Consider the following 22,333-nt stretch of genomic DNA (forward strand, 5'->3'; position numbering starts at 1 on the left):
TGGAAGCACCCAGGAAGTACCTTCACCTCTAGAGCTTCATATTACCAGTAAAAGGAAAGGGCACACTGCCTTAGCAAGTTAAAACAAAACAAGCAAACAAAAAAATCTAACTATCCTGAGTACCTGAAAGTAAAATCTAGTACAAAAGTTAAAAAAATTAAACAAAGAAAACTGTTCCGCATGCCCAAAAAATTCCAACCTTTCTCACCCTTGCCTTGATTAAAACAGGGTCAAACACTGCTTGGCCAAAGATGAATATGGGCTTGAACTTCCGATGTTTCTGACTCCTGAGTGCCAGGATTTTAGACATGTGCGACCACAGTTGATTTATGTGGAGCTAAGGACTGAAGTACCATGTGGATGCCCGGAACTGAACCTGGGCCCTCTGCAAGAGCAACAAGCATCCTCAACTTGGGAAATTGTTCTTCTAAGATAATTATAACTGGGGCTGGAGATAGTGCGATTGTTAAAGCATCGACAGCTCTTCCGGAAGACATGAGTTCAATGCCTAGTGCCTATAATCAGGCAGTTCACAAATGCCTGTAGCTCCAGCTTCAGGGGGTCTGACACCATATGCTGGCCACCTGTAGACATGTGGTACACACACACACACACACTCTTTCTCTTAAATATAAATAAAAAAATATGTTTTAAAGACAGTCATAACTATGATATTTTGCTATACTTACCAAAGGAGTAGTTATTCCTTATTAATATAATTCTATAATTCTAAGAGTCAAAGACAGACCAAGGAAGAGGGCATCAAGTCTTGGTTGTTTTGAGGTGCAGAGTCAAAGGAGTTGGAAATAATTCTAGAGAATGGGTTTGCTAACCAGAAAATGGGTGGTTGATCTTACAAAAGAAAGATCAATAATGGTAAATTTGAATGATTTTATGAAAATTCCAAGGTAAGTAAAGAGATTTTGATCAGATTCTGTAGGTTAAAAAACAGAATCAGTGTCAAACAAATGTTGTTATACTTGGGGTTAGGGTGGCTTTTTTCTTTGCCTGTATCTTTTTGTTTGTTTGTTTTTGGGTTTGTTTATGAGTACTTCTTGGTAATAGGGGGAAATAAAAAAGACTGACAGGCAACACTTCCGGCGGCTATAGACACACCAGGTTCAAAGCAAACAGCGTTACCGTACATGTTGGGTAGCACCTCCCAATCCCGGCCTAGGCCTCACCGTGAGCTGCCTGATGATGTCCTCTCTCTCCTTCAGGCGTGTCTGCAGGCGGCTGATGAGCTGCAGATCTTCAGGCCGTGAAGTTCCTTTTCCTGGCTTCTCTCCACAATCTTTTAGCCTGTTTAAAGTATGCAGTCAGCCCTTCTACAGAGGTTGCGCTTTCTCAACAGGCAGGTGCGAGCCTGTGTGCTTAGTGGGACTACACAGGTCCCTGCTTTGGTATGCCTCCTGTCAGTTCTCCTGCCTTCAGAACTAAGGAGTGTGCACACAGATTCTGCATGCAGCCTGGTTTCTGGGGCAAGGCTTGGTTCCAGAAAAAGAGCACTAACCCCCTCCCCGCACCCTGGGCCTGCAGGGTCCCCTGACGCCCTCGAGGCTCTAGCCCTCTAGCCCCATCTGGTGGGAACATAGAATACAGCACAATCTTAGAGTCAAGCCCTTTCAGATGTAGCCATAAAGGAAATAAGGCAGGACAGTGATGGGGAGAGAGAACGAACGCTGATGCCTATTGATAGCAAGTCCCTATTGCTGAAGAGTTCACCCACACAACTCACTGAACATGGAGATGTAGAATTGGTGCCTACATAGAGCCTTCACCTCTGCATGCTAGCGTCTTTGGTACTCTGCATGCTGCCGAAGGAGAAACATAAACACCATCCCTGTCACAAACTCTTTGATCTACAATGGTATCCTGTCTATAAGATACACGAGTGCATCTTATAGATGGTGGTATAAAGCTTCTGGGAGCAATATAAGATTTGGCTTACGGCCCACTCCCAAGTTGGAACCCATACCCAACACTGCTTGGGTGACCAAGAACCTGACACTAGATAGCCCAGAGATCTAGGGTAAAACCCTGGATCCCAGTTCTTAAAAAAAAAAAAAAAAAAAAAAAAAAAAAAAAAAAAAGGCAAGCCAGATATTTTACAGAGTGAGAGACCTTTAAACACTCAGACCTAAATGGGATGTCTCTATCAAATCCCCTCCAGGCTCAAGGAAACCTAAAGAAGAGAAGGCTGAAAGATCGTAAGAGCCAGAGGGAATGAAATACACTAGGAAAACAGGGTCCTCTAAACCAACAAGATCAACGCACATACCAATTCACAGAAACCAAGGCAGCAGGCACAGGTCTGACCAGATGGGGTCCTAGAGCTGAAAGAAGAAGTGGATGCATGCCCCCATTCTAGAAGCTATCTCCCATTGATAACCACTTGCAAATGAAAATTCAGTTTTCTCCCAGGGAGTCTTACTGAAAAAAACAAACTACTCTCAAGAGTAGGGTGCATGCCAAGCAGTCAATGGCTGGCAGATAGTGAAACCAACGGCATCTTTGGTGGTTCTTTGTCTCATAAGGTTGTGATAGAGCTTTTCCCTTTTTTCCTATCTTATTTTTAATTTTTACTTTATTTATACATTTTTTTCTCTCCTTCGTTTTACCCTACAGACCCTTGACATATATATCTGGCTTCCAGTTTAGTGTTTTAATGAGATTCCTGAGTGTGCAAACAAGTGTGTCTCTGTGTCTATATCCATTTCTTGTGCCTTTTCTTGGACTCTTTTCCTTCTGTTTGTTCTTCTAGTCTAATGTGTTAGAATTTGTTTTATCTTATTTTGCTATATTATATGTTATTTTTATCCCTTAGAAGCCTGTTTGTTTTCTAACGATAGACAGAAAGGCAGTGGATCTGGATAGGAGAGGATGTGGGGAGAAACTGGGAAGAGCAAAGGGAGGGCAAACTGTAATCACGTACATCATGCTAGAAAAAAAGCTATTTTCAATTAAAGAGAAAGCAAGAAAGACTGCTATATCTATCTCCTCTTCAGGAATTAATGCAGACAAGGGGGCAGAAAGATTGTAAGTACCAGAGGTGATGGATGACTACAAGGAAAAACTGTTTATGACACAGCAAGGCAGTTGTACATATAAACTCAGAATGGTGGTGGTAGCAAGCATGAAACCTGTACAAGCTCAAGATACACTAAATCTCAGCATGGAGATGGGAGGTGGACAGCACACCAGGATGAGGGGCTACTGGTCAATGATAGCTGCTGGGATAGTGGATCAGTTATCTTTAGGAGTGTAGCCTGGTAGGTCACCCATGCTCCTCCAGTGATGTCCACATATTCAAGAATAATGAGCAGTACAAATTAGACTTGATGAGTTAAAGAAGACAAGGAAACAAAGTTGGGTAGGAGGATGAGGGAGAGGAGTGAATATGATCAACACATTTATGAAAATTTTAAATAACTAAAAAAAAAAAAAAAAGGAAAAAAATCAAACAAAGTAAGGGGGTAGCCAACCATCCTCATTTGTGTGGAAATGAAGAAGACTTTCTAAGATTTTTTTTTTGTTTGGGTTTTTTTGTTGTTGTTGTTTATTTTGTTTTTGTTTTGACAGGGTTTCTCTGTATAGCCTTGGCTGTCCTGGACTTACTAGACCAGGTTGGCCTCGAACTCACAGCCATCTGCCTGTCTCTGCCTCCCAGAGTGCTGGGATTAAAGGTATGTACCGCCACACACAGCTGACTTCAGAGTTTTAAAACCATGGCAGTCTAGGGATATTAGGTCACTTCCCAAAATGATACACCTACTAGTCCCTCCCCACCTGGGCCCAAGGTCTTGCTCACTCAGCTTCCAGAGCAGCCAGCCGGGCCTGGAGTCGAGCCTGGGCACCACTGAAATCTGCCACCATGGCCTGCATCTCCTTCCGGTGCTCCTGGCGGAGTGCCTCCACCTCTATGGCTCTCTGGGCTTTCTGGTCTTCCTCTAGCAACCTGTGAGAGATGAAAGCACATTCAGGATCACCTAGGCTCTGAGCCTGAGTCCTTGAACTTGAGGGCTTATTTCTCTGTTTGGTACCTAAGGCCCTGAACTGAATGATACCAATATCCTTATGAGACTGACACCTGGGGTCTTTAGGTGTCAAGTTCAGGGAAAGCCTTCCACAGTAACTGTTCTTAGGATCTTCTCACTCCAGTATCAGTAAAGGAGAACCCTTTGAAAGGGTTGCCTTCCTTGGAAGAAGGAAAACAGACCTGGGGGGAACCTCAGAAACACTCCCCTCTCCACAAGGCAGGTTGGGGAGACCATTCTCTCAGTAAGGCCTAGAACTCTGAAATCAGGAAAACCCTATTCAGGGTTTCCAGAAAAGTGGATGACATGGCCAAAAGAGTAGTGATTAGGTCCAGGCTGTTAAAGTCCTCAGCTTCTGCCATTATTTTTAACTGTGTGACCTTGGGTTCCGAGTCCTCTTCTGTTGGATGGAAGTGATGGGGTATGTACCTTACAGGGTCATTACAAGGAGAAACTGAGCTTGTAGATCTAGAAGAGTCCATAATAGAAATACCTTTTCTCAACCATTAGCTGTCACTGTTCTTAACCTAGAGAAAGATCCTAACAGATCCACAGCAGAGTCCTAGGGGACTCAGGAAGTCCATGCATATTTTTAAGTGACTGCTTTTTCCCCAGGTGAGGGATCATTGCTTTCCTCGATGGAAGGAGGATGCGCCTAGGACCACATGGCGTATCTCTTGATCTGTGGTGCTCCACCTCAGCCAGACGGGCTCCTGGCTGCTCTCAGATGAACTCAGATCTCAGGCTGACCTGGGAGGGAGGCCTCATGTCCTCAGTTAGTTGGAGACAGTGTTGCTTCACAACAGTTTGAATGCGCAGAGTGAGGAGGGTCCTATGAAAAAACCCTTTTGCTGTGGTCAGATCTCCCCATCAGTGGGGATTATGAGTACCTCAGAGCAGATTTGTTAAGCATGGCTCCCTGTTGTGTAGTATCTCTCTTTAGAAAACGAGTGCCCAGTGTCATTCCCACTAAAGGACACCCTCTGCTTGGTTGTTTTGTATTTTCGTGACAGTTGTCTGTAGCTCCTTACGTTGCCCAGGGTGGTCCCAAACTCTTGGCAGTTCTGCACCCATCTTCCAAGTGCTGAGATTGCATGCATGTGCCACTATGTCCACCTGCCTATGGCTGATCCTATGTGGATGCTTTGCCTGGAGGAGGCTGGTTCCTTTATTCTTTGTTTGAACCTTTCTTTGCCTTGACAGTTACAGCAACAAGGGTGAGACACAGTCTTAAGAGTACAGCCACAATTTCACATACCAACTCTGGTATCTCCTCCTGAGAAATTTTCTAACATTCTAATTCTCAGGCTCCATCCCAGCTCCATCGAATCTGACAAGCTGTGGATGAGTTTAGTAAAGTATTCAGTAAGGCTTGTGTGGGAGTGTGTGTGTGTGTGTGTGTGTGACAGAGACAGAGACACAGAGAGAGAGAGATCAAATGCAGATTCTTGTATGAAAGTGCTCTACCACTAGCTATAGCCCAAGCATCCAGATTTAAGCTCAGTTTTAGGATATCTATCTATCTATCTATCTATCTATCTATCTATCTATCTAGTTTTCTTTTTGGCTAGTGCCATGTTGTTCTAAATACTTGACATGGAATCTTTTTTTTTTTTTTTTTTTTTAGTGGGGGAGTCAGTGTAGGGCCAGAAAGGTGTAGTTTATGCTGGCATTGAACTCAAGATACCTCTACCTCAGTCCTCCTAAGTGCTAGAATTAGAGACAGTACTGCCATACGTGGCATTTCTTTTCCTTCTCTTTATTTTCTCCACCATTGTGTGCTAGGCTTTACCATATCTGATGCTCTGGACATCTGAGACCTAGGGAGGTTAATAAACTTTGTTGGTGTCATGCATTAAGAGAAAATGTTAACAATTGTTGACTGAAGTACAAACTCCAGCATTCCTCATACCTGCAGTATGAGGTAGAACAAGCTATATGAACTTTTGAGCCATCTCTCCTTTCACTTATTAAAAAAAAAAGTGCTTTTAAAAATTAAATGACTGAGTACAACCAAAGCTGAAAGTAGTTTAGAGCTGGCCCAGGAGGGTTCATAATACCCAAGTGAAAGTAATCAGGGCAAAGAAGATTCTCTGTGTATGAAGATCACAAAAAGAAAAAAATGTGAATAACTAACTCTAGGATTGAAGTACTCAAAAACAGATGAAGCACGCAAATTCCTTGACCAAAACCAAACTGATAAATCTTATTCCAGAAGAAATGGATACCCTAAGAAGTCCTATTCAAGCCATTAAATTTGTATTAAAAAACCTTTCAACAAAGGAGGAAACCCACACCCAGCCTGCTGCTTCCTCCATGCTTGAGAGGGGGTCAAGCATCTTGGATGAATATTCCATTATCCTATAACTGCCCTGAGCTATCGTGGTGTAGTCCTTTTGTCAGGATGCAGCCACGGCTAGTTAAGAATGCACAGGACTCATTCCATCTTATTGTCTCTTCTGGGTCTGGTTCTAAGTCTAAGGAGTTTTGTGGGGAGAGGAGAGTTCTGTTTCAGATCTCTGAAGCTCCAAACAATGATGGAGGAAAGGGAGGAGGGGAAAAAGAGGAGGGAGGAATGTGGGAAGAGAGAGAACAGAAGCTGGGCAGCAGACTCACCGGTGCTGCTCACGTAGCTGCAGCGCCTCCTGCAGGTGCTGTTCCACCTCTGCACGCAGGTGCAGAACAGTGTCTTGGAGTTGAGCATTCTCCTGTAGGAGCCCTTTTTCTGCAGCACGGGACAGGGAACCAGGAGGGCCTGTAACACCCACATCCTGAGGAGATGGAAGCAGTAGAAAATTATTTGTTTATTTATTTTTTTATGTATTTGTTTGTTTCAGTAGACGCTAAGGCCAATTCAACAAGGGGGACTTGGAGGTGCTGCATCAGGGCCCTGATGGAGGGCTACCATGAAGTCTCTTCCTGTTTGGGGTGTTGGCCCTCAGAGAGTTTAATAAGAGATAGATAATCCACATGATCGACCTGCTTTAAGCTGCAGTGTCTTCAAACTTGTGTGGTGGTTTGATAGGTATGACTTCCACAGAGTCATGTGTTTGAATGCTTAGCCACATGGAGTGGCACTATTAGGAAGTGTGGCCTTGTTGGGGTAGGTGTGGCCTTGTTGGGGTGGGTGTGGCCTTGTTGGAGTAGGTGTGGTCTTGTTGAGGTAGGTGTGGCCTTGTTGAAAGAAATGTGTTCTAGTGGGGGCAGGCTTTGTGGTCTCCTCAGCTATGCCCAGTGTGCCACACAGTCTCTCCTTGCTGCTGCCGATGAAGATGTAGAACTCTCTTCTCCTTCTCTAGCACCCATGCTGGCCTGCACGCTGCCATGTTTCCCGCCATGATGATAATGGGCTAAAGCTCTGACACTAAGCCAACTCGAATTAAATGTTTTCCTGTATAAGAGTTGCTGTGGTCGTGGTGTCTCTTCACGGCAATAAAACCCTAACTGAGACACCTTGTCACTCCTTTCTCCTTGGTCACTGTCCTAATAGGACATCAGTGTCAGTTGTGTATCAACAACCAGTGCCCTGGGAGCTCCGCGGGGTGGAAGGGCTGGGAGAACAGAGGCCCCTGTGTGGAGCTGTGCTGTACCCCAAGCAGGGGGAGTATCACAAGGAGGCAGAGGCAGGTTACAGGTGCCAGGAGACCAAGAGAGAACAAAAGTAGGAATTATGGATCTGCAGGGAAGGAGCCAACAGGCAAAGCCTGAGAAGAAAAATGAAGGCGAATTGCCTGGAGTACTGAAATGAGATCAGTGAGGTCTAAACAGGAGTTTTTCCCGGGACTGTTCTGAAATTTCTCCCACAGATGGGAAGAGTGACCCAGACTACCTGGAAGGCTAAGACATACGAACAGGTATCTGAACCATAAGTAACCTGCAACAGTTCCTAGCTGCTTTCTGCTTTACAAAGATGGGAGCCGGCAGAGCACCAAGTGTCTCTAGGGGAGAGGAGTGGGAGCGGGGACTTGCCACTTCCGGCAAGGGAGGGATCTAGCTCCCAAAGCCCACCCACATGGGGCTGTAATCTGTGGGCATAATGCCTTAGAAAGAGACTGGTGTGGACAGGGGCAAGGGACTGACCTCTGTTATAAAGGTGTGGTCTATGTTTTCCCCCGAGCACTGACTGATGGCCTGATACTCTCCCAAAGGGCCCAGAGCCCTTAGCTCATTCTGTAATGCCTCCAGGGCCTTCTGATGGTCTGAGCAGGCAGCTCGCTGCTCTGTCAGCTCCTGCCTCAGGGACTCTGGAAGGAAGAACAGTGAGAGGTCATTCGTAAACTTATTCCGGGATCACAGAAGTAACAGAAGGATATGAGGGACATTTGAGGTACCCTGTAACCATCCTATATGGTATGTGTGATTCCCCTGCCCTGCCATCCCCCTGCCCTCACTCATCCCAGCTCCATTTTATTATAAGCAACAGAAGGGTAAGCAACCCTGAGCTATGAAGCTATTAAGTGGTAAAGCAGGATTCAAAGTTTCAAATGTTTTCTTCTCTGTGACTACTGCTGGCTGGTTCAGAGGAATAGCAGGTTAGGGTATGTTGACCTCAGTCTAGCCCAGATCCTGAGGCAACACTGGGCCTAGGCACCAAGTAAGGAAACCAAAGGAAGAACAAGGAACTGTCCAATGGGTGGAGGACCTCTTCTGAAGTCTTGGCACAAGTCAGAAATCTTGAAATTTATGTCGCTTTTAAGGAGACAAAACTTCCAGAAGTTCTCCTAGTCATGGGCATAGGCTCTTGGCTGGATTGTAGGGGCAGAAGACTATTATCTAGCAGGATCCATACTAAAGCCACAGTCAGTCCGGAGAAGTTTACTCACAAAAGTCATTATAGCCCTATGAGGTGGACACTATCATTGCCCTCAATGGACAGATGGTAGACCGGGGCCCTGTGGAATTAAGTTTGAAACCTAGTTTAATTCCAGAGCTCTTAACTGCCTCTGCTAATCTCTGGAACACTGAGAGAATGGGTTTGGATACAGAAATGGAACCAGAGATAAATTTCATGGTAGGGCTAGCATGAGGTAGGTGGAAGAATGTCAGGGGGAACTGGGGAACCTGAGTCCTCCAGTTTGCAGATACACTGGAATGGGAAGTCCACAAACTGAGGCAATCCAATGAGACCCTTGCCAAGGCTCCTCCTCCTATCTGAGTTCTACTGAGTGGTAACCAGAGTGTCTATGTTCACTGGACTCATGTTGTTTGCTAGACATGTCATATTTAACATCCCATTCAACCCACATAATGACCATATGAGATAGAGACATGACAGCTCCATTTTGATAGAAAAGAAAATGTAGCTGGGAAATCCCTGGCCCCAGGTCTCACTGAGAGTTGGGAATGGAAACGGGATTGCTGCTGCGGCCTGGGTGCCCTGATTGCCACCGGTTTCCACCTGGCCCAGCATGCAGGTGGCTCAGCTCTCCCAGGTGGACAGTGGGTTATTTACCAAGTAGCAGAGGCTGCTGGGCTGCCTTCTGCTCGCATTCCTCTTGCAGCTCTTGTCTGGCCTTCTCCTCCAGGGCCTGGAGCTGGAGCAGGTGAGCCTGATGTTGGATCTGGAAGCTGTAATTGGATCCCTTCTTCAAGCGCTCCTCTGAGGCCTGTGGGCAGAAGCAGAAGGAGTGAGGTTGTTTGGAACTCTTGTGGTGCACTCATGGCCTGACTGCAGCGCACACTGTGTAATGTTTGCAGTTTGCAGATAAAGTGATGGGTTTCACCATGGTGTGTGTATTCATCATACTTTGCTGTCTCCCCGCTCCCCCCCCCCTTTTGTAGACTGGATCCCAAGTAGTTCAGGCTCGCCTCGGATGAGCCGCTGAGGATGACCCCGAATCATTCATCTTACTGTCTCTGCCCTCACACACCTGGACTATGCAGTGCTGGGGACTGAACCCAGGGCTTCAAACATGGAAGGTGAATACTCTGCCAACTTGGCCACATCTGCAGCCCCATGTATTTTGTTTTGTTTTTCCCTCTCCACTGCCACACACACACACACACACAGGTCCCTTTCTTCCACTTCGGTAGGTCTCTTTTCTGATTCCATGTCACACGCACTCAATTAGCCAATCTTATTTCCACTTTCTCATCCTTAGACCTCTTCATCCCTTCTTTCTGCTTTCATGTCCTACATTGTCCATCTGCTGGAGAGCAGAAGGGATGGCTGGGGCACTTTCATGTTCAGTGTTATAATAAAGACACATTTATATTTCGTTTTGTGGAATCTACACTCATGTGCCGTTAACAGCTTAGCACATATACAATGTTAAAAGTTTGTTCAGAAATGTGGCTCATCATCTGACCAGAGGGGCAAGACTGAGCTCTGGAATGTTCTGTTCCTGTCATAAGATAATTTTTAGGATATTAGCCTGCTACCTTCCTGGATTACTGGCTTTCTAAATAAAGTGAGAATCAAAGATTTATATTCAATTCTATCTGTGGTTACCAGCTTCTAGCAACTGGAACTACTGGCATTCTGGCCGCCTACAAGTATGACATCTGGACTCTGACATATCATTGAGCTAACAAGAAACCACATTTGCTGCTGGGCTCGGGGCTGGGGTTCAATTCCAGGATGAGAAACTCCAGAATGCTGAATATTTTTACTTAGGGATTTCCCCCGCCTCAGCTCTGGCACTCTCTGGAGCTTCTGCCTAACAATTTGAATTGCTATATGTTTTGGTTTGGTTTCCTAGTTTTGGTCTCTGTTTTAGCTTGCTCTGATCTGTTTTTATTCCAGTTTCATGCCTCTGATTTCAAAGTATCTTTCTGTCTTGTTCCATCTGGTTTATTTCAGAGCTATGACTGTGAGAATGGGTAGCAAAGCCTCTATTTCTGGCAACAGTCCCTTTGGGGCATGTTCTGGCAAAATGCTCTGACTATGCTTATTCATCTATTGTAAAAAGGTTGCTGTTTTTGGTCTGTCCAAGTTTGGAAGGGAGTAAAAGCCTTTTGTAGTCCAAATTGCAATTGTGGGGTTAGCCTCTGTATTTTATCTTCTGCCTTTGTCTTGCTTAAATAAGATAATTCAATGTCCAAAATCTGGGACAGCTCTTGATGGAATCTAACATCCTGCAACTGACAAAGAAAAGAAATGCTTAAAAGAAACCTTTTTACAAATCCATGTAGCAATGATGTACACTTAGGACTTGCAACAAAAAAGAACAATGTGTAAATAGGTATCTTAATTTGTTATATCCAAAATATAATTCAGATTAAACTTTCTTTTAATAAATTGGTAATAAATAAAATTGGTAAATAAAAGCCTGGTATGGTGGCAGGCCTTAATCCTGGCATATCAGAGGCAAAGGCAGGGAGATCTCTGAGTTCTAGGCCAGCCTACTCTACAAAGTGAATTCCAGGATAGCCAGGGCTACACAAAGAAACCCTGTCTTGAAAAACAAAAACAAAATAATAATAATTAAATAAGTTAAGTTGGTAAATAAATTTGTTATTTTATACCATAATATTAAGAAAAAAATTAAGAAAAAAAGAAATCAGTAAGAATATGAGAGAGAAATTTAAGGAAAAATGTAAACATTTTGATAAGTTAAAAAAAATACTTTTTTTGAGAAAGATCTTTCGTATGGCAAAATGAGTGTACTAAGATAAAAGACTGAATTTTTCCAAAATGAAAGAAGAAAGATGAGGACAAAACAAGAATTCTTAAACACATCATAAAAGGGTCCAGTAAGTCAGATAAGGTTTGATATACATATGATCACTGCAGGTTATTAAAATTCCTCAAGTCAACATTCAGGACATGGATATAAAAATTAAATCCAGCTTCATATGTCTTAAGATTTTCATAAGACACAGGACTGTTTTTAATTCCTAAAAACTGGCTTAAAAGACAAAGATATGAGGTTGCAGAGATGGTTCTGTGGTGAAGAGCACTGACTTCTCTTCGAGGTCTCAAATTCGGTTCCCAGCACTCAGTTCCCACAATTGCCTATAATTCCAGTTCCAGGATGTTCCATGCCCTCTTCTGCCCTCCATGGTCAGAGGCACCTGCGTGGCATTCACACAGACCTGTGTGGTTGCTGTCCTCCCCGGACACAGTGGATGAGAGTCATTGTGCATTGCACGGCAGAGCCCAGCAAGGCCTGGCTTTCATGGCTCCTGTAATTTTACATGATTTTAGTGCATCTAATATCTCACGCATATGTGACTAAATGTATGTCTGCACTGTGTACTATGAAAAAGTTTGCAATTAAATTTAAGTAAGCCTAATGTATGCAAAGTGAACAGTAAGGGCTCTTATACAAAATGCATTATGGCCAAAGCATTTTGACATTTCCGGTTTTTAAATCAACACCACTCAAACAAAACAAAACAAAACAAATCCCAAGCCACCCAATTCACCAAATGTGTGATTTAGGTAGACCCGTTAATTGAAAGCGTGCTCTACCTCTATTGGCCACAGGGAAAAATAAAAGTGTTTTGTTATTGTATATATGATACACTTTATTTCAAAATATAATTCTAGTTTAGAAAATAAGTCTACTAACACCATTCCCTAAATTTGTAAGAAATCTAAAGTTTTTATCTTATCAGTGTTATAGACCTATTATTGTATTGAGCCAAACATCCTAAATTTTGTTTCAAAAACAGGAGGTAAATTAGTGTTTATCTAATTTCCTGTTTAGGACTTTGGTGTAGTCCTTCTGTGTCATAATTGCCACTGGTTCCTTTATATGCTAAGTGCCTTCTAAGATAGAAAGCATAGGAAAAAGCTCTACTATGTCAGTTTTCTCTAGCTAGAATTGATAATGCTGTTAAACTTTTTATTAGTTGCATACTACTCTCTTTAAACAGAGATAATTACAACTGCCCCTGCGCTCTGACCAGCGTCTCCTACGATTTAAAGTATTATAAATTTGCCACATGAAGATTACAACACTGACAGCAAATCAAGATGTCCCTAAAGGTGCGATAGTGGCACTTATGTCTTGATGGTAGCCACGGGCTGTTTAATTGGACTGAAGGCCCACTCAACAGGAGGAAAATCATGACTGAAACCTACACCCAGGGCCAGTGAAGTCACGGATCTTAGAAGGGAATCTGCTACTGTCACTTTACTGTACCAGCATAATTCCTAACTGCATTCTAAAATGTATTCTTTTTTTTTTAATTTTATTTTTTTCTTATCAGTTACATTTTATTAACTCTGTATCCCAGCCATGTCCTGATCCCTCATTCCCTCCCAATCCCTCCCTCCCTCCCTCATCTCCACCGTGCCCCTTTCCAAGTCCACTGATAGGGGGGACCTCCTCCCCATTCATCTGATCCTGTTTTATCAGGTATCTTCAGGACTGGCTGCAAAGCTCTCCTCTGTGGCCTAACAGGACTGCTCCTCCCTTGGGGGGTGGGGAGGCCAAAGAGCCAGTCATTGAGTTCCTGTTAGAAATAGTCCTTGTTCCCCTCACTAGGGAAACCAATTGGTTACTGAGCCACCACAGGCTACATCTGAGCAGAGGTTCTAGGTTACATTCATACATGGTCCTTGGTTGCATGTCAGTCTCAGAAAAGAAACGTATTCTTAAACCCACAGACTAAGTGTAGCTCTTGCCCCTCAACAAGGAAGCCTCTTTTAACAGCAGATGGAAACCATTACAGAAAACTACAACTGGACACAACACAGAGACAATGGGTGGTGGGGAGGCCAGCCCAATGGCTGCATCTTCAACACAACTCCAATAACTGAGGTTCAGGAAACATAAGAGAAGAGGGAGTGGGAAGAGTCTAAGAGTCAGAGGACCAGGAAGTCTGCCACGAGGCTGTGTCTTTAGAATCGCTGCCTAAACAAGACCTGAACAATGACAATATTAATGCTATTGCTAATCTTACAGGGCTCCATCTCTAGCAAAGAACTAGAGGCAACTAATAACTGCTGAGGAAGGGGAGTTAGCCTTTCTCAGGGACAAGTCCCCTAACTGGTTATTCAATATAAAAAGGTCAGCCCTGAAACCATATATACACAAACAAAATGGACTCAAACATACACACACATGCACACACACACACACACACACACACACACACACACACACGTATATGTAACAATAAGAAAGAAAAAGAGGCCATCAATTTAAAAGAAAGATGGGGGTAGGTGTACATGGGAGGAGTTGGGAGAGGGATATGGGAAGGATTGGAGGGAGGAAATGGAAGCGGAAACGTGATGTAATTATATTTTCATTGAAATGTATTATTTTTAAAAATTAAATTAGATAAGCAAGTATCTAATTTTATTTTTTTAATTAGAGTAGATTTTAATTCAAAAATTAAAATAAAATTAGATACTTGCTTATGGATTTGTAAAAAGAATACATTTTAATGAAAATATAATTGCGTCACTTTTAAAGTGGTTCCCTTCAGTACTTGTTCTTGCTGCTTGCTTGGCAGTGCTCTGTAATGAGGACCACACAGAGCGCTGCACTGAAGGTTTACCTGCCTGAGATTTCCCAGCCTCTATGTTTTCCTGCAGTGTAGCACGCAGCCTCTGCGAGAGCCCATTCCACCCTTTCTCTCCATGCTGCACACTGTACACAGGGCCTCTTGAACCTGTGCTCTTCAAAGGCCCTGGGTAATGCTCTCTTGACTCCTGCCCAAGTAGCAGCCAGCTCCCTCAGAGCTGATTTCCGTGAGTGTGAAACATGTGGATCAAATGTCCTCTGGGCTCAGCACCGTGTGGCTCCCTACAGCTTTAGCGCCATATCTGCAGGCCAGGTGCTTCAGTCATGAGAAAAGAACCTTTAGAAGCGGAGCTACTGGCCATGTTCTTCCAGTCTAGGCACTTTACAGGGATTATCTTTTGACCCTTTACACCAGCTCACAACTTACTCTTCCCTGTCATTTATTAAACGAAGAAACCTAGGAACAGAGGAGCCAAGATACCTGCCTGGGCTCCTCTGATTTTATAGGAGAAAGAGAGAGAGTGTGTGTGCTGAGTGTGAGGAAAGAGGGGAATTGTGGGCTGAGACACAAACCTTCCCAGAGAAATTGAGAGAACAAAGAAATCTTGCAGAGGTCCCTGGGGCAGCCTCCCACACCTGAGATCTCACTCCTTTCTGTGACTTTTCTTCCTGAAACACTTCTGATACACTGTGTGTAGTATTTACTGTTTCCACCTCTTCTGTAAGACAGTCCTCTGTAGCTGCAGAGGGCTGGTTGCAGCACCATATTCAACAAGGTAGCATCTGTGTATCATACATAACACTGTCCAATCTGTATTAAAGCCTTTCTATATTATAATACCAAATGCTATATAAATAGTCATTAAGCTGTGTGTTTAGGAAATTATGAAAGCAAACCAATATGCATACATTCAATACAAATGCACTTCCCACCAAAGATATTCAACCCGAAATTGGCTGAATCCACAGATATGGAAACCAATGACACACCAATAATAATGTTATAATATTATAATAAACACACCAATGTTTATTGTCTGCTCTACCTTTGCTGTACATGTATACACCCCTTATGTATAAAACATAAGGACTTTTATCTGACTTGTTCATTGATAAATCCTCATGGCTCAGAGAAGGTTCTCATGAGTATTGGAATTTTTTAATGAATAAGCAAAACCAAGAAGTCTCCTTTACCCTGGACCTATAACACCCTCCTCAGCTAGACGGCAACAGGCCCGGTGTGCTTTCCAAAGCTGTCTGTAAAAGGCAAATGCTGCACTCTGGGATGGGTGAGGCATCCCTTATCCAGACCTGTCCCTGATACCTGGGTTTGTAGTTTGGTCTTTTGGCTTTGCCAGTCCTCTGGTGGATGTCCGATCTCCATTGCTTTCTCCTTCATCACAGAGCCCAGTGAAGGTTGTAGGTCACTTCCTTCCTTGAGTGGCTCTCCAATCCTTTGAAAATAGGCACAACGTAATGATTAAAGGTTGTAGGTGTTTCACCTGCTCCTGCCTGGGAGGAGGAAGTCCTTGGAGGAGTTACTTGAATAAGAACAATTTCTGTTCTTTCAAAAAGCAGCTTAACTTAGGCTGAGTTTAATTGTAAAAGGTTCTACTCATATTAGTGGATGCATAACAAATAAGAGACTGTGAGCTCAGGGTTCTTCTGAGGGACCTGGGAAGCTTCAAAAAATAGGTCTCTATAACCAAGTTTCATATTTTTTCCTATATGTGGAAAAAAGAAAGAAAAGACACAACACTTTGCACAGGCCTCTACACTTTTTAAAGCATGCTCATAATTTTACTGACTAGTCTAGGTATAAACTGAGAGGTTATAACTAGGCCTTTTCCTATTAAAAAGATGGTCTAAAGTTTAATAGTTTCTCATCTTAGATATGATGCTGACAAATGTCTTCTGGGACATTGTTCCTCACTCTGAACTCTGGAACTTGATGAGTTAAAATGTTTAGATTGGGATGTTAAGAAGGAATGTCAGATGAAATTTCTCATGGGAAGAACATTAGGCCAGGGACCATAGTTCAGGGAGTAAAAGCCGCTGGGAAAAGAGACATAAGGAAGGGGGCTCTGCTTTTCAGAGAAAAGTAGGTCCTGACACACAGGCATAAGATATGTATGTAGAGGGCTGAAGAGGTTTCTCAGAGGGTTAGGGACACACACTGTTCTTGCAGAGGACTAGATTCAGTTTCCAACACCCACATGGTAACTATCTGCAACCCCAGTTCCAGGAGGTCTGCCATTCTATGCTGGCCTCTACAGGTGTATATACGTGCATGCAGGCAAACAGTCATACAAGTACAATAAAAATTTTAAAAATCTTTAAAAGATATGCATGTATAAAACTATAATAATCAAGCCCATCATAATGTCACATTACCATGACAACATGCCCTACTTAGGGACTACTTCTTCAGCCTGGGTCCTAGCATGAGAAGGCATGAATAAGAACCTAAAACTCTAGTATAAGAAAGCAGTAAGACCTCATCCTCAGCTGGGAGCCAAAGGTACGTAAACCCAGCAAAGCATGGCCAGGCCAAACACAAAGGTAGCTCACTGAGAGGTTAACATCACACATTTTGAGGATGGTTGATAAAGCAGCAGCTAGATCGGGGCTTCTTCTGGTAAGAGAGTTCAACTCTCTTCCCTGATAATAGAAGAAAAGGCTGTGGCTGTAACCAGCCTAGCCTTGAATCTTGGGCAGAATTATTAATCTCTTTGAGCTTCTGGTCTTCTATGCTGTTCCGAACATTAAATAAGGCAGTTTATGTAAAGCCATAACTGTGCAAAAAAAAAAATGCAAGATATGTCTGTTCTCTAACTGAGCAGGAGGCTAAGCCCAGACATAAGCACTTGAGGACAGAAGCAATGAACAAGCAACTCCTTCCTATCTGGGTCTTCATGCTCTACACACTTAGCAGGCTGCCAATCTGCCTGTACCTTTCTTCCTCATCGCTGCTGGTTTCTTCATCATCTGTCAGCTTCTCTGAGACCTCTTTTCTGAACAGTGTCTGAGAAGGATCCTTTGGCTTTGAGCATGGACCCTAAGGCAAAAACAATGATAAGATGAGACTAACTGAAGTTCCTGGATTTAACTGGTTTATAAAACTGGAAAGCAAGTCAGGTGTGGTGTCACATGACTGTAATCCCAGCACTCTGGGAGGCAGAGGTGGATCTCTGTGTGTTCGAGACCAGCCTAGTCTACATAGTAAGTCCAGGACAGCCAAGGCTACACAGAGAAACCATGTCTTAAAAACCAAACCAACCAACCAACCAACCAACCAACCAACCAACCAACCAACCAAACAGAAACCAGAGGAGGAAGGGCCTACAGAGATCCCCTGGGCACCCCACCAGCAATGAGCAGGATGGTAAAACGTGGAATGGTGAAATACCTAGAGCACAGCCAGGTGTATGGCTATTGTGGGCTCTGACCTTTGTTAGATTTGCAGTCTACAAGGTAAATTCAATGGTTGTAAAACAAACCCAAGAAAGAGTACGAGTCTTGTCCAGTTCCCACCATCAGTAGGTCGTACAATAGGATATGCAATAAAGCCTTCCCATGCTGGCTCTGAACTTTTTAACCACCTTACGACATAACCCCAAGTGTGTTACACAGATGGTCCTTCTTGAGGCTGACCCAGGGAGCCATGGGGAAGGTCAAAGGGCAGTTCTGGAACTCAGTCAGTGGTCAGTGAAGGTGACTGTAGGCATCATGATTGTTACATGTATGCCTTAGACTGTAGCATGCTCCCCCCTCACTATGCAGGATGAGGAAACATGGAACTTGACAAATGATGAGAAGCCCTGAGAAATGGAGACAGGAAGAGTGTGGAAATGATTCCTAACAGTGAGGTCAGAGTGTTTAATCAATTGAATTTGCTCAATCATCCTTCTCTCCTTTCCGCAGAAACATTCTCTGTTTATCAGGGAAACCACTGTCCTTGAAGAGGAGTGGGATAAGAGGCTGGAACAGATTTATTCTCAAGTTCCATCAAATGGTGGTGAATTGCAACCTGATTTTTTTTTTTTGAGCTACTGGCATGGCCTTGAGTCAGGATCCTCCCTTTTCTGAACCCATTTGTTATTATTACTTTAAAAAATGTATATAAATGTGTTGGCCTGCACCTGTATTTTTCAAGCTGTTCTTGATATTATAGGAAATGTGAAAAGCCTAGGATAGGAGAGTGGGCTTGAGGGTGGGTCCTTAGGTCCCTGTGCCCAACTTGACCTGTAACAAAACTGTCTTCTGCATTTTTATGTTCTGAAACGTCTATCAAAGTCCACCACGTAGGGGTAATGATGACATTCATATGGAAAACATGCTGTCAGGTCTCAGGTCTTGGCTAACTAGATTTCAGTAGAATTTAGGACAGCCAACCCCTCTTTCCTTCATGTAACAGTTACATATGGGCAGTCTAAACCCACACACGTGCTTTGTCAATACAGGCCAGTGGACTGTAATTCCTTCCTGGGGTTTCTCTGCCCCATCTTGCACCCTTGCACCAGCCACCCTTTCCCAGTCTCCTCTATTAAGCCTCCTTTGCTGCCCCAGACCTACATCCTTGGAATTCCCTGCTTTTTCTGACCTTAGAGTTTCATCTAGCCCCATTTCATTAGATGCCACATGGATATTGATGCCATAGAAAGGTAAATAGTCTATCACTCCATTTGCCAGGAAAACAAAATGACTTACCTAGAGATCTGCTGTAGGAGATAGTACCTACAGTCAACAGTGATGTACAATACCTGACAAGTATTCTTTCCACAATAGGCAGACAGTCGATCTGAGAGATGAAGGGTTCTTAGTTTCCTCATTGAATGTGGAAGTGGATGCAGAAGTTCGCTCTGTTTATATTCACTGGGGTTGAGCTTTGTGAACACAGAGACAGAACTGTCTAGTGTTGTCTGGATGTGGTTTTCCTCTCAGGGTCCCTATATTGGCAGGCTGTCCATAGTTAGGGGTCTTGGGGACTCATGGGACCTTTAAAAGGTCCTAAAAGCCTAGTGAGAAGTTCTAGGTCACTGAGATACTACTCTCAGAAGGGGGCACTGGTCTCATTAAGTGAGTTTTAGAAAGAACGAGTTGCTACACGGGCTCCAAATTGTGTTTCTCTCTGGATTCCTGTTTCATAAGTGTGTTCTTGTTTCTGCACATGCCTGGTCCCTCTGTCATAGCCTTTCACTGGGCCTGAGTCACACTATAATGGAAGAAATTAAACTCTTTATAAGGCCATAAATATGCCTAAGGTATTTCATTGTAGCAACACAAAACTAACACAGCATCTTTCTCAAAGGAAGAAAAGACCATGACTTCAACACCAGTGATTAAAAAAAAAAAAAAAACAAACCTCAGGGTTTTTCTAAAACAAAGGTTTGTTTTAGAAGTTTCCCAATCTAACCTTTTATTATAGGGAGTAAAGAATGGCACTCTCTGTTCCATTCATTCAGCTGTCATGTCAGATACAAGCTTACATGAAATGTGTTGAACATCAGCCATTTGTAGGTACATTAGGTGTCAGAAGAATAGCTAAGAAGATAGCATTGTTAGTTGGACCGGAAACTCATGGTCCGGCCTGGGGAAGGAACACATAGCTTGACAATTCCAAGAGAGCATGAGAAATCTTCCCTCTCTCTTGTCCTGACTTTGTGCACCTGGTGTTTCAGGCCAAACACATTATTCTAAATGTGCTGGGTGTGGGTAGGCTGGGAGGATGGTTCCACTGTTAAGAGCACAGATTGCTCCTTTAGAGGATCTAGATTTGATGCCAAGCCTGCACATGGTGGCTGGCAACCATCTGTCCCTCCAGTTCTAGGAAATCAGACACCCTCTTCTGGACTCCTCAGGTATCAGGCACATGTGTTGTACGCAGACATACAAACACTCATATGCGTGAACATAAACTAATTTTTAATTAAAAAGGTGCCAGGTTAACATTTGAATACTATACAAATGAACTTCATCGTGGAGCACAGTAAGGAGGTGGCTGATTGAGCACTTCCAAACCCAGTAACACTGTTAGAATAGGGCAGGTCTTTGAACTCTAGCCGAGGGTGGCTATTCCAGCTGTCCACTTTTCTGAACTCCAACTGGAAGAGACTCTCTCACTATCCTGCAGTTGCTACCAACTTGTCATCCTTGCAAGCCGTCTAGCAGGAACTCCTGGCTTACGGCACTGAGGATATCACATGTTACTTGGCCCTGGCTCTCTCTCTTCGGCTCTCCATTGGGTTCTCAGGTTCAACCCAGTGCTCTCTCCACTGCTACAAGGGCCCGAGTATAAATAGTGTACACAGGAAACGAAACAACTGTGTCTCTCCTCCAAAATGTCCACCAAGGAGCTTCTTCCCAAGCAAGGGTGGTTATTTTAAAACCTTTCCCTTATTTAACCTCATCTAGATTTTTTTTTTCCATTTTAAAGAAAAACTCACCACCAGGAAATCTCCTGAACAGGAACATTCAAAGTCGTTTTAAAGTGCAGTTGACGATCTTTCAAAGGTAGCACTTTGTTCGTCTTAAAATAGAACACCTAATGTAATGGTGTTTTGTTGAAGTGATTGCTGGGGACTGTAATAGATACTATAAAGTCACCTTACATTTATAGAATGTTTAATGGTTTTGTGAAGTGCTGTCATGTGGTTTCTGCTGTCTATTACCACGAGTCTCTGAGGTATAGAGGGTAGGAGCTGCCAATTCACTAAAAGAAGTAGCATACAGCCTCAATTTTCTATGCATAAAATAAAGAGAATACTTGCATACTCCTGGAGGTTGCTGTAGGGCCTGTAGACACCAAGTCAGGGTTTACCATCGTGATACATGTGGGAACTGATCTCGAGGAGGTATTCAGACTTGTCTGAGGTCCTGGGGCAGAGCTGGCAGAGCCTTTATCTCGATTCCAACCTGGAGCTGCTGCCCTGCTCTATGCTGCCTTCTCAGGTTCCACGGAGGCCGGGAGCCTCTAACAGGTGAAATCAGCCTGCCTTGTTCCCAATGTGATGGGACCAGACCCCTCAAGGAACAGCAGATGGACAGTGCCAGCTGCTCCCAGCCTGAGGATACTTGAGACAACCCAGTTGCTTTTCTCTGGGATAGCTCATGGCTTGGATTCAAACAATCCTCCAGGTATGTGTCCAGCAAGTCACAAAGGGCAAAAAAATCACAGTGAACAAAGAATGCTTCTTAGGCTTATGGCGCCCTTTTATTCATGCTCATAGCCTTTGGGGATCTCATTTTGTGCTTTTTTTTTCCTGGAATAACTCTGGTGAGATCATGCCCAAATCCCAGTGTCAGCACATGTTAGCAGATGTTACTCTTCTGAAATAGCTTCCTAAACCTTCCCAGAGATTGCCCGCTCTGCCCCCCCCCCCCCCCCCGCTCAGGGCTATACAAGAAACTTTTTGCCATTGAGGTAGCACTCATCACACCATGCTATTCTTTAAGTAAATATCTATTTTTTCATGTAGCTGATCTTTGCTACTTTGTGGGTTCTTCTTTATCTCCCAGGTTTTACCCCCATCGCTAGATAGGAGAGAAAGAAGATTAGAGGTGAGAGAGAGAGAGAGAGAGAATTGAATATATTTCTTCCCTTTTATTTCTTCTTTGAGCACAGCTACTAACAAACTCATAAAAATACCCCTGAATGACCAACAACCACTTCCTGCACCTATTGGGGCTCTAGCATTTACATACCTCCTGAAAACTCCCCAGAATTCCGAACATCACACAATTGCAGAGACTATCTGCAGCTGGAAAAACTATACTTCTGCTAGAGCACAAGGCAAATCATAGTTAGCTGCTGCAGACAGTCCAAAGCAGCCCCATGTCCCCACACCTGGGACCAAAACCAAAACATTCTTATAA

The 22,333-nt window shown here is 43.6% G+C and overlaps 1 protein-coding gene across 1 annotated transcript in view; it reads right to left on the reverse strand.

Annotated features, from left to right (window-relative positions):
- The window catches only part of Fam184b (family with sequence similarity 184 member B), an 88,599-nt gene that overhangs the window by 3,564 nt on the left and 62,702 nt on the right, over positions 1-22,333 (reverse strand). Inside the window, exons 7-13 of the mRNA XM_055624186.1 lie at positions 17,413-17,516; positions 15,783-15,912; positions 9,490-9,643; positions 8,118-8,281; positions 6,654-6,808; positions 3,812-3,958; positions 1,185-1,302 (exon numbers count right to left, since the gene is read on the reverse strand). Coding sequence (XP_055480161.1) covers positions 1,185-1,302; positions 3,812-3,958; positions 6,654-6,808; positions 8,118-8,281; positions 9,490-9,643; positions 15,783-15,912; positions 17,413-17,516 — 972 coding nt within the window. The remainder of the gene's footprint in view (positions 1-1,184; positions 1,303-3,811; positions 3,959-6,653; positions 6,809-8,117; positions 8,282-9,489; positions 9,644-15,782; positions 15,913-17,412; positions 17,517-22,333) is intronic.

This window comes from Psammomys obesus, unplaced genomic scaffold (genome assembly GCF_907164565.1).
Source record: "Psammomys obesus unplaced genomic scaffold, mPsaObe1.curated_primary_1811, whole genome shotgun sequence".
NCBI lineage: Eukaryota > Metazoa > Chordata > Mammalia > Rodentia > Muridae > Psammomys > Psammomys obesus.